The sequence below is a fragment of the Molothrus ater genome, chromosome 11 (assembly GCF_012460135.2).
Source record: "Molothrus ater isolate BHLD 08-10-18 breed brown headed cowbird chromosome 11, BPBGC_Mater_1.1, whole genome shotgun sequence".
Taxonomy (NCBI): Eukaryota; Metazoa; Chordata; class Aves; order Passeriformes; family Icteridae; genus Molothrus; species Molothrus ater.
In genome coordinates this window covers 14,596,626-14,613,355 of record NC_050488.2, presented here as the reverse complement: position 1 = coordinate 14,613,355, position 16,730 = coordinate 14,596,626, and the positions used below count along the sequence as shown (strand labels likewise).

General features: G+C 45.4%; 1 protein-coding gene across 1 annotated transcript in view; it reads left to right on the top strand.

The window, feature by feature from the left end:
- ADAMTS9 (ADAM metallopeptidase with thrombospondin type 1 motif 9) overlaps window positions 1–15,489 on the top strand; it is a 79,059-nt gene extending 63,570 nt beyond the window's left edge. Inside the window, exons 31-40 of the mRNA XM_036390885.2 lie at window positions 2,734–2,904; window positions 4,452–4,646; window positions 6,473–6,605; window positions 6,850–6,944; window positions 7,097–7,191; window positions 7,286–7,419; window positions 8,925–9,016; window positions 10,430–10,534; window positions 12,496–12,590; window positions 12,890–15,489. Of these exons, the coding sequence (XP_036246778.1) occupies window positions 2,734–2,904; window positions 4,452–4,646; window positions 6,473–6,605; window positions 6,850–6,944; window positions 7,097–7,191; window positions 7,286–7,419; window positions 8,925–9,016; window positions 10,430–10,534; window positions 12,496–12,585 (1,110 nt within the window). The 3' untranslated portion in view covers window positions 12,586–12,590; window positions 12,890–15,489. The remainder of the gene's footprint in view (window positions 1–2,733; window positions 2,905–4,451; window positions 4,647–6,472; window positions 6,606–6,849; window positions 6,945–7,096; window positions 7,192–7,285; window positions 7,420–8,924; window positions 9,017–10,429; window positions 10,535–12,495; window positions 12,591–12,889) is intronic.
- Window positions 15,490–16,730: the final 1,241 nt, after the last annotated feature.

Sequence of the window (16,730 nt, the reverse complement as noted above, 5' to 3'; positions counted from 1 at the left end):
GAGAAAAAAAATCAATGCTTTTGCAAAGCAATGCCTTTGGGGTTGTTTTAATTATTATTATTATTGCTCTTCTGAAGCAGTTTCAGAAGTGCTTGAAATGATCCTTAATTTGATCTGCCAGGAAAATAGTTCAGAATTTGGGAAATGAGGCAAAAGAGACAAATATTGTCAAATGCCTGACCTGTTTTCAGATTTTGCTATCAATAGCTGTTATAGCCTGGCCCCACTGTTTTGTGTGAGATTTAAATCAATCTTGAACATGAGAATTTGTGCAAAATCTGTCACTGCATTAAAAGGAAAAATAGCCTTTCCATGCTAGCTGAACTGTCTGCTTTCTACATGAACAATGTTTTATAACTTTGGGATGGCCGATTGGAACCTCTGCAGTGTTTCTCTTTGACTTAGTTTATGATGGTCTCACTGTCTTTGAGCCTCATTTAATATTTCAGTGGGATTATTTCAACTGCCAGTTACCCTTAAAAATACAAATAACCAAATTTTCAGTTTCTGATGATGACAAAATGCACAGAGCTGGCTCAGGTTTATTTGGCCACACAACTGTTATTTGCAGACAAACCCAAATCAGGCTGGCCTGTCCTTGGGAGTGTCAGTCTTTCATCAGCAAGTAATGATTTTAAACAAGGATGGGCTTTTGATGTGATAGCTCTTCACTGCCCCTGTTAGAAGATGCCTTGATGGCATAGACAAGGTTCACCCTCTTAAACTGAAGCATCAGCCAATGTACTTTGTAAATTTAATCTGAAATATACATTAAGGAGATGAAACAACATCAGGCTTGGTTCTTCCCACTCCTTTCCAGGTGCCTCCTCTGGCTGTGAGGGACCATGGAACGATTCACCCTGTATTGCTGACCCCTTGCTGGGCTGGAAAATGCCAAAGCAGAGGGGAGGGAAGCTTTGAGCATCCTGTGGCCCCACTCCCACTGAGCAGGAAGGTTGGGGTTCAGCCTGCCCCAGAAGGTGCCTGGAGAGCTGTCAGGGAAGCTCCCTGATGATGAAGCTGAAGTGGTGCCATATTCACACACAATGACCCCCTTTCAGTTTTTACTTATGTAATAGGGAGATAATCAGAGATGGGCAAATATAGCTCACTTTGTTTGCTTTCTGGGGAAATCACACTCCAGCAAATTCCTCCAACCCCTGTAGGATTGCCATGTCTCAGCACAGACCTAGAAGGAGCTTCCACTCCAAGGACTCAAAGCAAGAGAGTAAATAAGGTTGAAAGCACACAAAGCCCTTGGGGTCTTCTGGCAGACTGCAGATTTTGCAATGTTGACTGTTGCCTAAGAGCTCCTAAGTTATTCCTTTGGAATAAATGCTGCTTTGTGGAGCTGCCTCTCCTTCCCCATCCCTTTCCACTTTGCCCCAGTTTTAAATGTTTACACCCAACATGATGTTGTGCTCACTGCTGCTCTCCTGGTTTGCTGCTGCTGCCACACACTGATCTGATTTTTCAATATTCTCAAATAATTTGCAATCCTGGTTCTGACAGCCAGTTACAGTAACAGGGCCATGACAGTGCCTGCATTTTGCAATCAGCTGAACCCACTAATATCTTCCTAATTGTTGGCCAGCCAGGAGAACAGGAGCTGCTTCAGGGAGGCTGGAAATGATGTTTGGAGGGTAAGACTCTAACTAGATTAAACTGGCACAGTGTTCCAAGCCTAGGTAACTTCAAGTGGTGTTTCTGTACAGATAGGGATGGTCTGATTGGATGTTTTCTCCTTTTCCTTAAGGGGAAGACATTCCCTATATGTTCTATAAAATTATTATTTTCATGCATTTTTCTCTCGTTAATCCAGTTAGTTGAAAGTGTTAGAAGTCCATTACAGGCAATAACTAAAAGAAAATAGGGTTTTATCTAGGCAGCTGCTCTTACACTGATTTATTTTGTTTTATGTGTTTTTCTAAGATGCTCTCCAAGGACAGCCTCACTCCCAGGAACACAGCCTCACAGTCAGGCTCATTTTTCTGTGACAAGCAGAGAAAGAACTGAGTCCTTGAAATCTCCAGAAGGACCTGGGGAGCAGCTGTACTTGTCTGGCATGGGTTGATCTTACTATCAGGCAGGGCAGTGTTTAAAAGAGAATAAACCTGCAGGGCTGCCTCCACTGCAGTGGTTGTAGAGTTGTGTTCAAGGCCAGGCTGGGTGAAACTCTGAGCAACCTACTCTAGTGGAAGGTGTCCCTGCCCATGGCAGGGGGTTGGAATGAGATGATTTCTAAGGTCTTTCTCACCCAAACTATTCTATGATGATTCTGTGTGTCCCCATGCCAAGGCAGAAGCTGGGGAAGGAGCTCCCCGCACACCAGCCACAGCCAGAGGTGCAGCAGTGTGAATTTTGCAAGGAGGATGGTTGAGTTGTCATTCTCCAAACAGCTGTATTCACTAGGGGCTGAAATAATAGGGGTTGGCCCTATCTCCTGGCCCAGCATGCCCAACCCTGCATATTTTGATCCTACCACAGCTGGATCCCACATCTGCCCCATCCCAATGCCTGCTCCCTTGGTTTCTGCTCTCTCCTGGGCATGTGGGTCAGTGCCTCCAGAGGTCAGCAGCAGTTTGTCACAGGCAGCAGCATGTGGCACAGCCGGGTCCTGCTGGAAAATCTTCCCCCAGGTGATGCCAGTGCCAGCTCACAGGGGTTGCTGGGGTGCGGGTTCATCCCCTGGAGTCCCCCAGGGTTGCCTGAGCTGTTGTTTGTCGCACACAGTGCACGAAGACGTGCGGGGAGGCGTCGCGGTTCCGCGAGGTGTTGTGTGTGGATGAGGAGGAGCAGCCGCAGAGCAGCGGCCGCTGCGAGGCCAGCGAGCGCCCGCCCGAGGTGCAGAGCTGCGCGCTGCCCCCCTGCGAGTACATCTGGATCACGGGCGAGTGGTCAGAGGTGAGGCCCCGTCCCCGCCCCTGCGTCCCTCTCCTCCTCTCAACACTGCCCCTGATGAGGAATTGCAACCCAAAGCAATCAACAGTGCCAAGGCAGCGCTCTGGGTTTGAATTCTTATTTTTTGGTTTATTTCGGTGTGCAGTCTCTCTGTTGGATAGAAAGGAGCTGTGCTGTGGGAGACAACCAGGATATTAGAGACTAAAAGCAGCGTGCTCAGGGTCCTAGTTAATATTATCTGGAGGCAATTTTCTTCCAAAGCACAGTGCATTCAGCAGGCACCTTCTTTGGTTTTCTGCTGGTTTATTTCATTTATTTATTTAATTGGGTTTATTCCCATCCACTCCCTGGGGGCTCTGAGGCCCTGTGAGTTGTGTAAGGGTCCAGATGTGCATCATGGGGGAGAGGCAAGCCTGGAGGTGACCATGGGGGCACATCCTTCCTCAGTGCTGTCTTTGCAGGGGCAAGGACCCAGAGTGAGGGAAGGCAGGGCATTCACCCTCACAGCTGGGAGGCAGGGAAAATAGATGAGTTTTCCTTGCAGCGGGCGCCGCATGCGGGAGGACGCAGGCTAATCTCTGCTGTTTCCTTCTGCAGCCAGTGAAGGATTACTTTCCAGTTGGAGAAACAGCAGAGGGAAATGACAAGGCAGCTGCTGACACAGCACTGATTAAAGAGAAAGAACAAGAAAAGGGAAAAAAGAAAACATGGCAGGACTGAGGGGAAGGAGAGCCCAGCCACCTGAGATAGTGCAAGGAGGGAGAAATGTGGAGACATGAGAATATCTCAGAGCAGCCTGGTGTCCTGAGTGAAGAGAAATATTTCTTAAGAGAAATATTGAGGTGCTTGTGAGGCTGGAGCTCTGGCTTCTTCTTGCCCAGGCACCCTTTACCCACCCCCAGTGCCTGGGAGACCACCTGGGAGCACTCAGGCCCTTGAAGACAGAGAGGTGAAGAGAGATAACAGAGCCAGAGTTTGGCTCTCCCAGGTCCCACTCAGCCCTTTGATGAGGAAGGCAAAAGTGCTGTTTATCCTCTAATTGCAATGAAAATTTTCTCATTCTTCTGGTTGCTGGTTCTTCTGGTTCTCTGCATTTTTCTGGTTCTTCTGGCTCTCTTCTTCTAGTTTCTGACAAGTACCTGCAATTCAGGGTCAATCTTGACCACTTTCTATCTCTCTGTATGTATGGCAAAAAAAACCCCACCCAAACAAAACAACTAATAGAGGCATTTCCAAATTCCCATGGATCTTCTGCTCCTTTCTTTGTGCTTGGGAAGAAATAACACATGGCCAGGAGCCAGCCTGGAGCAGGGAGTCCTGGAGCAGCTGTAGATCCCGCCCAGAGAGGAATTGGATGCTCAAAGACAGTGCCAGGCACCAGCACACTTGTACTAGCCACTTACAATATTCATGACTGGCTTGCATAGATACCAGTGATCCCTTGAATCAGTTTCCTGTGTTAAAAGCTGTCAGGCCTGGTTTCCTCCCCTCCCATTTTGGGCAGCCCTGCTGAAGCACGTGGTGCTCACCGGTCCTTGCTGTGCCCGCAGTGCTCCGTCACGTGCGGGAAGGGATACAGGCAGCGCCTGGTGTCCTGCAGTGAGATCTACACCGGGAAGGACCACTATGAGTATGGCTACCAGAACATGGTCAACTGTCCTGGCACACAGCCCCCCAACATCCAGCCCTGCTACCTCGGAGAGTGCCCCATCTCGGCCTCCTGGCGCGTCGGCAACTGGGGAAGCGTAAGTCGGGCAAACTTCTTTTTTGGCCAAAAAGGCTGGAACAACCTGGGGTTTTTTTAGACACAGACTGAAGGTTTGGCAGGGGAATGTTTTAGAGATGCTTAAATTAATGCATGGGATACTCTGGTGCAGCAGCAGGCCTGGTATGTGCAGGGCTCCATACTTCAGACTAAACCCCTTCGTATGGGGGAGTCCCAGCAGCTACAAGTAGAGTCATTCATGAAAACTGGGATGTAGCCAACATTTGTGGCCATGTTGATGGCCATGATGAATGCTTAGGCAGAGAGTGGGGTCATTGCAGAAAACAAGGGTTTGGAAGCCTTGTGCTAGAAGGATTGGTTGGTCACTGGCAACTGCAGTTGATCTTGCTTGGCCACGTGTATAAGAAAGACTTGGGAGCCAGCATTAGGCTGAAACACTGGTTATTTGAACCTTAAAACCATTTTTTTTCTTGTTTTTTCCTCCCCCTCCTTCTCACAAATGCTGGGACAGGTCAGGGGAAAGAACCTGGCCTTTCTGCTAAAGTTATTTGTTTTGAGCCTCTTCTGGGACCTGAACTACAAGATCAAATTTTAGTTAAGGTGATAACATTTCACTTCTTAGGGCTTCTGACATTCTTTGAAATGTGATGTTTCTCCCGTAAACTTGATTTATTAACCCAGCTCAGGCATTTGTAGGAATTTGTCAAACCTTTACAAGGCGATGAGTGTCAGGCCAAGTAAAACGCAGTAGAAGTTGTCACGGTAACTGGCAAAGCCATTTGAAACCTAAGTTCCTCCTGCCCCATAGGAAGCTTCAGATCCTCCCTGTGAGTCAGCATAGAGGAGTTATAGCAAAGAGCTCAGCCTCAATTAATTGGTATTTTCTCTCAGAATTTAAGTGCAAAATAGCCAACTCATTAACCCAACTTCACTGCAATGAGCACTCATTTCAGAGAGCAAGACCTTTCTCCTCACTTTGGGCTGCTGAATGTCCCAGTGACCACCAAGTGCCACGAACCTTGTCAGCTGTGATTTTGAAAGGGATTTAATGTAAAATGCCATCACCTTTGATGGACAGAGAGAGTCCTACTCAGCACTTCAGCTAAATTTTATGGAACTGGACTTGATAAAGAGTAAATGCCCAAGCTGTGAATACCATGAGCCATTGAAGACCATCTTCTTCATGGTGTATTCCTTTAGAATAATAATTTCTAAATGGATGAGCAACTTCATTTTCTTTATAGCCTAACCTGGTAGCTGTAGAAAGAGCTGATTTTCATTTCTCAAGTACTTGAAAGAACAAATTGTGGATGGAGGAGCAAGGTCCTCCCAGCCCACACTCAGTAGCTGGATGCTCTACTGCTTGGTACCTCCAGCAATTTGTGCAATTTCAGCCTTCGGATTACCCTTAATCTGGATGGTTTGAGGATGACCCAGTGTTTGCACAGATGTACCCATTTTCCCAGCAGGTGAAGGGAGAGGAGATTTTGAGGGTCCGTTTCTTTTGGTGCAATTTGCATGGAAAACAGCAATCTTCCTAATATGAAAAATAAGCAATTTCACTTGAGCACATGGTTCTCTTTAACCAACTGCCTCATCTAGCAAAGTGTGCAAACACTGAGCAAAGTATGGTAGTCTTGAAGTAATCAATGATAATAAGGAAGGGATTAATTACCGAAGGGACTACTCATTTGATTAAAATTAAGCCTGTGTTTGAACACTTCACAGGATTGAAGTCTTTTGCTGCTGTCTCTTGATACAAGGGAAACCATCTGTCTCTGTTCTTTCTTGTGGAGCCCATAAACCCTTGAGATAAAGCAGGAATCTCTGTCTTGTGTCCCACAGTGCTCTGTCACCTGTGGAGTTGGGGTCATGCACCGCTCAGTGCAGTGTTTGACCAACGACGACCAGGTCAGCAGCTTGTGCCACGTGGACCTGAAACCTGAAGAGAGGAGGACATGTCACAATGTCCATGACTGTAAGTCTGCAGATTTACACCTTCTTTTGCCTTTCTCATGGCTTCAGCATCTTTTCCCCTCAAACTCCTAGAGATCTGCAGTATTTCCAAGCATTGGGAGCCATCCAAGTAAGCACTGAGACACTTCAGGGAAAGCTGTTAAAAATAAAAAAGATGTTTTGATGCTTTGGAAGCCTCAGAGTGTTCCAAAATAAATTTTGATGTATAGTTGTTCAGTGACTACAAGTATTCTGTTTTGTTTCAGGTGACTTACCAAGGAGTTGCAAAGATGTTAAAAATCTTGACGGTGCCACTGAAGATGGTGAATATTTCCTGCAAGTCAAAGGAAAGACATTAAAGGTGCATTTCAGCAACAGAATGATACTTCATGGTTTTTCTGAAGGTTCAAGAGGACCCTGCCTGTGGTCTTCACTTCCACTCTTGGATTTTCTGCCTTTGGTTGTCTCAGTGATGCCTTTGCACATGACACAATTCTGGCTTCTCTCTCTCAGGTGTATTGCTCTGGGATGCAGACTGACAGCCCAAAGGAGTATGTGACCCTTGTAAACGGGGATGCAGAGAACTTTTCAGAGGTGTATGGATACAGGTAAGAAATCCTGTAATCATGAACCTCACAGTGTTTTTGTTTTCCATGGCAATATTTCCTGGTCATGAGTAGAAAGGGTTTTCTTTTGATTTAGATTGCATAACCCGACCGAGTGTCCGTATAATGGGAGCAGACGAGAAGACTGCCAGTGTAGGAAAGATTACACAGCAGCTGGGTTTTCCACCTTCAGCAAAGTAAGGCTGGACCTGAACACTATGCAAATAATAAGTGAGTAAAAACAGGGCCTTGCCATTAAAAAAAAATGTTTATTTTACAGAAATATAGCTGTAACTACAAGCAAGCAGTAGTACTCTAGTGAGCAATATTCTTGAGAATTCCTGTTAAAAGCTGCTTTTAGACTTGGTCACCTGTTTGCTGCTTTACACTGGGAGACTGAGTACATCAGAGATGCTCATGTTATTTCTCTGTAAAACAGGAAAATACTACGGCAATTCGTGTTGTATCTGCTCTGCAGAATGAGTATTTGCATACTCCCAGCAGCCCAGTGCATTTTGTGAAGGATTTTATTTATTTTATTTATTTATTTCATTTGGTCCCCTCTTTTCAGAGGAAAGCCTGACCAGGGAGGAGCTGCCCCACTCCCCCACCCCCTCCACTTTACTCAGAGAGGTGTCAGGATATCCCAGTGCAGGGGTCTCCACTGGGGTGGGGATGCTATTCCCAGTGGCCAGGGCAGAGAAGTCTCTCAGCAGAGCCAGACCACAGGGAAATAACTTGTGCTGAGGGCTGGGGACATGGATTTGCAATGGAGAAAGAGAATATAGCTGTGCAATAAGAGTAACACACTGTCTCTTTTGTCATTCCTGTGAGCTGGGAGCCCATCCCACCACCAGAGACCCTGTAGCATTCCATGGGGTTATGGTTTCAGCCCCCTGACTCCACTGCTATCAGTTTTCAGCAAGTGTTTTAAAAATACAACATATTGTTGGGAGTTCATTCAGTAAATAGCTAAGTGGTCTTTTAGCAAATCAAAATCCTTCCCTGTAAAACGACTCCTTATCTGATAAGTGGGTTTTATCACTTAATTTTCAAGACCTCCCAGTCTATCAATCTGTAAAAAGCAACTAATAATCTGTAAAAGCTTCTAGGTAAAGATCTTAAAGGAACCACCCTCTGGGAATTTGATACCAGCTCCCTTTGAATTTCAAAAGGAGCTGGGCACCTACCTCTGTCAGGCAGGAGCTATCTCACATCCCCATCTAAATGAGTCTCAGTTACTTCAGATCCCTCCAGAGCAAAATACTCCAATTCCCTTTGAAAACCCGACCCCTGGGCTGGGGCAGCCAGGAGAGCAGAGATGTTGTTTGCTTTTGTTTAAAAGAGAGACTTAGAAGGTGCTGTAGCCTTTTTGAAAGTGGGGAATTTTTTGATAGCGAAATAAACCCCAAGTTAAGGGTTTGAGTTTTGTTGTTATTTATACCTTGTTCCTAAATCACCACCAGATTTAAACTGAGCTGTAAATACTGAGTGTAAGTGTCCTGTTAAATTCAGTGCTCATGTGCTGGGAATCACATGTGGGATGAATCAGGATATTTAATATTAAAAAATATAGTAATCTTGATATCACAAAAATATAGAAGTCTTGACTTCCTACATTAATGTGGGAAGCCAGCTTTGGTGAATTTAAACATTATCAAAGAGCATGTTTACATTTATTTTGTCTCTCTCCCTGCATCTTCCTTTCCATGTTATTCACCAACTCTTCTCCACAGCAACTGATTTACAGTTTGCACAGACACATGATGGACGACCTGTTCCTTATGCCACTGCTGGGGACTGCTACAGCGCTGCCAAATGCCCGCAGGTATTTGACAAGAGCATTTAACAGGAATTGGTGCCATTTGTCATGTTCAGGCCCTCTATTAATTACTGCTGATCGCAGCAGCCCAACTTCAGTGAGTGGCACGTTCTTATCTCAGCGATCTGAAACTTTTCCCTTTGTGAAGAGGGAGAAAGTGATGGAAAAAGTTCCCTTTGTGCATGGGAAGAAAGTAGTTTCCATTTTCCATGTTATCAGGCCAGTGGCTGCCTAAGGCCCCAGTAAAGGAGAAAAGGAAGAAGAAAGAGGCTGTGGGGGGAGAACTAGGTTTGAGACAGGGGGATCAGTCCATGACAGGACTTGGTGGACATGCTGGGCAGAGAGAGCAGGAGGGAGCAGATGATTTCAGAAGTCTGTAGGAGACAAATAACACTGTATTAGGGATGGCTTGCTGCATGTCCCCAGCACACCTACTTTTTGTGGGGCTGGGGATGGTAAGTGATCTGTTTGGATAGTCCAAGGTATTGGGTGGGCATTACTGGCAAAGGGCATTAACAGGGAGTCACGGCAGCGGAGGGCAAACATCTCCATCTCCTTCCCTCCCTGCTTCCAGAGCTGACACTTTCCTGCACAGCTCAGCAGCTTAGGGATTGACTCCTTACCTCAGGAATGCTCATAAATGTTAATATCCATCCACCTGACCCAAACAGTTTGCTTCTCACAGAAAATCAGCATTCCCAAGGCAGCAAGTGCAAGGAGCAAAGCTAACACCATCTGGTACTGCTGGGCTGTGGGTCAGCCTGGGGATGTGTCCAAAGGATCTCTCCATGGGTCCAGAATTTGGCAGGACTGGAGTCTGCCATGGGGGTGAGGGGAGGGCTGGGGGGGCTGAGTGTTGGATGCTGGCATAGTCCTTAATTTTCCATCCATCTTCTTCATTTTAAGCAAGGGTGGAATTAAGTGTTTTAAAGAAATGGAAGAGTTTTTATTTCACTAGTCTGGGGAAAAAAAAAAAAACAGTGAAAAATAAGGAAAAGAAGAAAAGAAGGACAAGTGTGCCCTCTCCAGTTGAGGAGGGAGCAGTGAGAGCAGCTGCAGCACATCCCTGAAATTCCTTCCCATCAGCTGCTGGAGCACGTCAGGCTCTGCCGTTTGCCATGGGAAAGCCAACAATGCCCTCAGCCGGCAGAGAAGAAGCAGTGCAAAACCGGGGTAAAGCAGTGAAAATCTGGGGGAAAGGGCAGTTCAAAAGCAATCTGAAACCCCCCCTTCTCTGCAGCCACCAAGGAGAAGAAATTCCTAATGTGAGCTGTGCTGTGATTTGTACAATGATCACGGTCAGAGCAATGGAAAACAAGGAAAACGCTGCAGTCAAGATGCTGTTAGAAAAGTGACACGGTGGCATGCTGGGAGTCTGGAGCATGGCATTTTGGGATAACCAGGCTTATTGTTTTTTAGGGTCGTTTCAGCATAGACCTGTATGGGACAGGCCTGTCCCTGATGGGAACAGCCAAGTGGCTCTCACAAGGGAATTACGCCGTGTCGGAAATTCAGAAATCCCCAGTAAGTTGTAACTTTAATTATGGCTATACCTGCTCATCACTACATTGTCATTCATGGCAACATCTTCCAATAGAGACTAACAAAAAATGAACATCTGACATTAAAGTGTTGTATGTAATTGTAGAGGGATGAGGCCCTCGCGGGTTTAGCTTGATCTGAGTTATTGCACTTAATTAGTGAGCCTGATTAACTGTGAAGCTGAAAGTGCTCAGTGCTGTGGGGCAGACAGATCTTTAATCAGCCTGAGATGTCCAGCATGGAGTGTGCATCACAAGGCAGGGCAGCAGGACAGCTTCAGGGCTCCAGAGTTGGATCTGCAGGTAGGGTCTGGTGCCAGGCAAGTGCCCTGAGTAGGAATTGTTCCCAACACATGGCTGATAAAGCATGGAGGATGTGGACCTTCCTGCTGGTCTGGTCTGGGTTTATCTCCTTGGGAAAGTCTCAAGTCACTGGAGTGTTGCAGAGGCATCATCCCCTGTCACTGCCTGGGGCTCTGCTGGCTGGAGCCTCAGGGTAAGCCAGGCAGCCCTTCACAATCACTCACAGCCAAATTTGCACTGCTTAATTTGCCTGCCTGTTAACACCTCCTGCAGTCACTGTGTGCCTTCACTCTGTTGCTTCTATGTCATATTCTGAAATGGTAGAAACCCAGGACTGCTTTTTTGGCTGTTATTTCATGTGAGTCATCCCAATTGCCCCTGTTAAAACTCTCCAAAGGAGGTCACCATCATTTAACAAACAGCAATTGGCAAAATATCCTCTCCTGTACTGCTTTCAGTCTCCCCCCTGGCTCTGGGGAGCATGAGTCTCCTCTGTGCTGCTGCTCTTAGAGGAGAATTAGTGCTGCAGATCTGACCACACTACAGGTGGAAGAGGACCAGCCCTGTATGTCAGTTCCAGCAGGTGCTTTTCTATCCTCCCCTTCTAAAAGGAGAGAAGTCAGCTTTGGGGTTGCAGAAAACATCATGGCTGGCAGAATTAAAACAACTTTAAGGAACAGGGGTTCTCAGAAATCCTCCATCACCTGGTGGCATCTGTCAAGTGCTGTTCCAAGAGCATAATTGCCTGCAGGAGCAGAAGAAAGAACGGTGGAGTGAGAAGAGATGATAGCAGCCTGCTGCAGTCACAGATCAATAATGTCAAGGGCAGGGTGGAGCTCGTTTAAAAATAAGTGCTTTGTGCAAGCTTGTTGTGTGCTTAAGTCCAATTTTCTGGTAATTGAGGGTTGAATTCCCCTCAATGACTGTCTGTCCATTCTAATGACCAGGAGGAGAAAGACTCTGCAGAGGTGAGATAAGGAAGGCCAGATGGAGGTATTAATCTCCTGACTCAGGCCCAGAGTTGCACCCTGCTTGCTGGGCTCACCTGGAGACCAGGTCAACCTCAGGACCACTCCATACTTACCCCTACTGGCTGTGGGAAGGGGAGGAGGGTTGGCACTTGGAGCAAGTGACATCACCTCACCCTGTGCCTTTCCCTCCTCTCTTGTCTCTGGAGCCACTCCAGGACTTTCCCTTCCAAGTGGATATTTCCTGGTATTGCCTGCAAATACCCTTTCCATGCCCTTCCCATGCTCAGGCAGAGCTGAGCAGTTGTTACTGACCCAGAGTGGTTTTGTTCTTGCATGAGCCAAGTTTTCTACTCATTCCTGTTATTCACTGTGGGGCAAACTGCAGAAAGCAGATATCCTTCAGATACCCTCCAAATGGCCTTTCCTTGGGCAGCTTTCAATTTAATAAATCAAAACTACCCTTTCCTGTTTGTGTCCACCATCTGACCTGCTAGCACTAAAGAGAATTTGTGTACATTTGAATACAGCAGTGATTTCACAGATTGATTTCAGCATCATTTGTTTTATTATACACCCTAAAAACCATGGCTTGAGTAACCCAGATCTGGCCCTTCTACAGCATGGAATTCCTGAGCTCTTACTGAGCTGTTATTTCTGATTTTGCCTGCAGGATGGTACCAAAGTTGTGGGAAGATGTGGTGGTTACTGTGGGAAGTGCACTCCATCATCTGGAACAGGCCTCGACATTCAGGTGTTATAGCAGTGGTGAGTTCTCAGCTGCTTCTGCATGAAGGAGAATCTCCCCCAAAATGCCCAGAAGGAGCAGATCAGGCCATGCTTGCAGAAAGATGTGGAGTGCATTGGTGACAGCCACCCACCCCACACAGCATCCCAGTGGGATCCCCTGCTGCCCCAGTAACCCCTGTGGATACAGCACTGTCACCTGGAGACACCTCCCCACCTTGCTGGCACCCACCTTTGCTCTGCTCCTGTGCCACTTTCTCTGGTGACATGTTCCAGAGGCCAGGATGACTCCAAATGTGCACCTTTTCTGTGTTTTCCAGGTTCTCTGGGAGCAGCCAGTGGAGATGAGAGATGGATGAAGGATAGTGATGCAATACCTCTGCCTTCCACTTTTATATCTGTGTATATGTGTATATAGATTGCATATTCCTAATGTACAGTATAATATTTATGTTTGGGATTATTTATTTTGATTTAATATTTTTGTACGTAAAATAATCATTATATTAAGGCTGCTTTTACTATTTTTATTTTTATTGTTAAATCTTGCAGTCAAACCACTGCATTTTGCATACTCTACATTATATGTAGCATTATGACAAGTGATACTTAATTGTCACTGTATTCAGTTGTTTACTTTCAGTCAGTAATTTTCCTTCAGTTATGGGCTGCTTTGGCCCTCCACGGTGCTACACAATCTGCATAGGGGTATTTTTGGCATTTCAATCTGTCTTTATGCAAGGAAATTAGACAAGATGTGCTTAAATTATTATTTTTAGGGATTAGGCTGACAGCACTCAAGGAAAACATGACAATGAATACTGTGCTAGTTGCATTAGCAATCTTTATCTTTTAGGTATGTTTTGAATTTCACATGACCTCTGTGGCCAGTGCTGAAAGCACTGGTTTGGTGCTAACATAATATTTATTAATGCTCTGTAGTTTTAGTTAATCCAGTGCCTTTATCATTGAAAAAGGGGATAAAGCAGAAAAATTGTCAGGCAATTCAAATCAATCAAGATCTACCCCAGGTTAAGGAAAATTCCTGCAGATGGACCTTCAGCTCAAGCCCCTTTTTTTTAGGGTTCTGAAGTGAACTCACTTTTTAAAAAAAAAATGTATCTTTGTCTCCTAATTGCATGTGCCACTGTGCTTCCTGACTCCATCTGGAAGCGGGGTATTAACTCATCCCAGACAGGCTGATCAGGCCATATGTTTCCCTGGGCTGTGTTCTCAGAAGAGATGTAGTTTCTTACAGACTCTGTTACAAAATCCTAGCATGAAGACAAAAGCATCCCTGTGGTGTTCCCTCCCCATGGGGCTGGTGAGGACTGTGGGGACAGCACACCCAGGGATGGGGACAGTGCCCCCAGGGATGGGGACAGCACACCCAGCCAAGCCACCCCTTCTCTTGGCCAGGGTACTCCCCTGCAGGCACTTGCAGCATTTCCCCAGCTTCCTACTCACTCCCAGACCATCTGCAGAGGGAGGCTTCGCTGCCTCCTTTCAGCAAGATCACTCTGTACCTACAGATGATTCTGCCCCCCTTCAAGAGCAAGCTGCTTTACGCCTACTCCTGTGTTGCTTCGGATCTTCCTGGTAAGGCATCTGTGCTCCTTGCCTCTCCTCATTCCCATGTACAGCCAGACATTTGCTGTTGGCTTTTATTTAATCAAACTGAGGAGCCATGTCCCTTAGGTGTGGTGGCTCCTGCCTGTGTATAGCCCTCAGCTGAGGCATGCCACGCTTTCACAGAGCTCTGCAGCACACTGAACGGGGTGATGTGACCAGGTTGCTGTTGTAGTCTATGACTATGTCCCGTATCTCTTTCTCCACAACTTTACTTAGTGATAGGAAGGTGCTGCCCTTTCACCTTTTATGTCAAGGCAGCCAGGAGCACAAAGTACAAGGAAAGGAAGCTTTTCAGCACAAAATTACCAGCAGTTTGGAAAACCAAAGAGGCTTATCTGCTACTCCAGATAACTCTTTCCATTTGGGATGCAAGCAGTTACCAAACACAACCTCGGGATCTTGTGTGAGTCTTTTACAGAGCTCCCCAAAGGATGTGTAATCAGTGTGTTACAAAAGAGTTGGATCAATGGTGATAAATGATCCAATCCCTGGATTCATAACCTGTGTGTTCCAGGCTGTGTTCAGCCTTTGGAGTGAAACCTGTCAGCCTGGCAATCAGGGATTGACACATTCCTGTCAGCTGGGAGACACCTCACAGGCGAGCAGGGCTGGGGTACAGCCCAGAGCTGGAGAACTGGTGAAGGAAAGAGGAAAAAGGGAAAGAGAAAGAGAAAAAAGGGAAAGGGGAAAGGAGTAATAATGGAATAGTGATTTTCTAATAATTGCTTATGTATAAATTCTGTAGGGGAAAAGGGAAAATTGCACTATGAACTTCAGAAAGAAATTGTGGTGCTTTACCACTGGAAGTGAAGTGAAATGAAGTGAATGGCTATTTATAAAAAGAAATACTATTTTGACCTGTACAAATTCATTTCTACCATATAGTTTCAGGGCAGCTATTAACAGAGCTAGCAGAACCTAAAAAGATACAAAATAAACTCTAAGGGAAAAAAATGACAGAGCACTGATCCTGACATTCCTTAATGGTCATCGTTAAATAGAGCAGATTTTGAGGAACAGAGACAATAGACATTTCTTGTTCAGGAAAAAACTCTGGGTTTTGTATATCAATGCCATTATTTTTCTACAAACTGGGGTATTTTTTTGCAAGCACTTTCCTGTACAATGTTTCCTTTCTTTCTGCTTATACTCAAAAGGAAATGAGAATACCTGTATGACATGTCTGTATGGTCTTGCTGCATTTGCCGTCGTATTTCAATACCTGTGTCCTACAATAGAGGCAAAATACTTTGTACACAAGGGAATAATACATTTATGGTAAACATTTTTTTCTGTGCTGGTGTTTATTTCCAAGGTGTGGGTTTGATTGTCCCATGAAAAAGGAATGAGGGATGTGAAGAATATTGTTTTTATGGAGCCCTGCCCCAAACCTATGTTGGAGTCTGTGGACCAGGGACCACCTTGGAGAATGGCCATGACCACCCACTCATGTCCTGATGGCTGGAGAGGCTGATGCTCCCAAATTTCTGTCCAGAGAGGACTGCTCCAAGGTGCATAATCTGCATAAGCACATCTCAGAGATGTCCCATGCATTGTTCAGATGTGTCTGGTGAGTGGCTGATGCTGCCCTCAATGACTGGGGACATCCTTTGACATGGCATGTAAGGGAGACAAGCAGTTCATTTTGCAAATGTTTTTGAAGGATGAGCTGGGATAATGGCCTGGTCCACACTACTTCTAGTGTTATGGAAAGAAATACAAAATTTAAAAAAAAATCAACTTTTCTAAATTAGAAAAGATAGTATCAAATATACAAGAAAATTCAGGCAGGAGAAATTTGGTTTAAAAGGAAGCAAATGTAGGGACTGCCTCTCAGGATGACAATCAAGTGTTGAAGTGCAACCAGTGTTACATCACCACTGCCCCAGATACTGCAGGTAAGAGTGAAGTTGCAATTTCTGTCTTCCCTTATATGTTCCTCATGCTTTGTCTCAGAAAATGCTGCAGATCTCTTAGTGCTGGCAGGTCCAGCCTTTTCCAGCTTCTATTTTTTTCAAAGGAGAGGGGATTCCTCCCTTGTGCTGTCTGAAACACTGTCAGATGCAGAAAACAGAACATGCAGTGTTTCAAAAGCTCAATTCTTATTTTAAATGACCAATCTCGTAAAAATGTATTTTCTATCATTTATCCATAATAAATTATTATAAAGACTTTAAATGTGAGCTGCTGTGGAATTAATACACAGACCCTGAATCATATTTGACTTTCCAGCCCTGTATAATGAAAGGGCATTTTAACACTTTCAGTGCTTAGGTTCTGTGTGTTTAGTGCTGGTTCTATGGCAATTGCAGAATTCTTCTCCAGTCTCTTTGTGCAGCTTCAGAGACAGAGGTGATTGCTTGATCATTTTGGCCTTCTGCCCCAATGATGGGCATTTTTTTTCTACAGAAAAACACATTTTCTTGAAGGCTGTTGGAAAGGCGTGTCTCAAGGAATTAGTCCTAAATCAGGACATTTGATTCATTTCCTTCCTTTCCTCATAGCCATACTTTGAAAATTGAAGAGTGC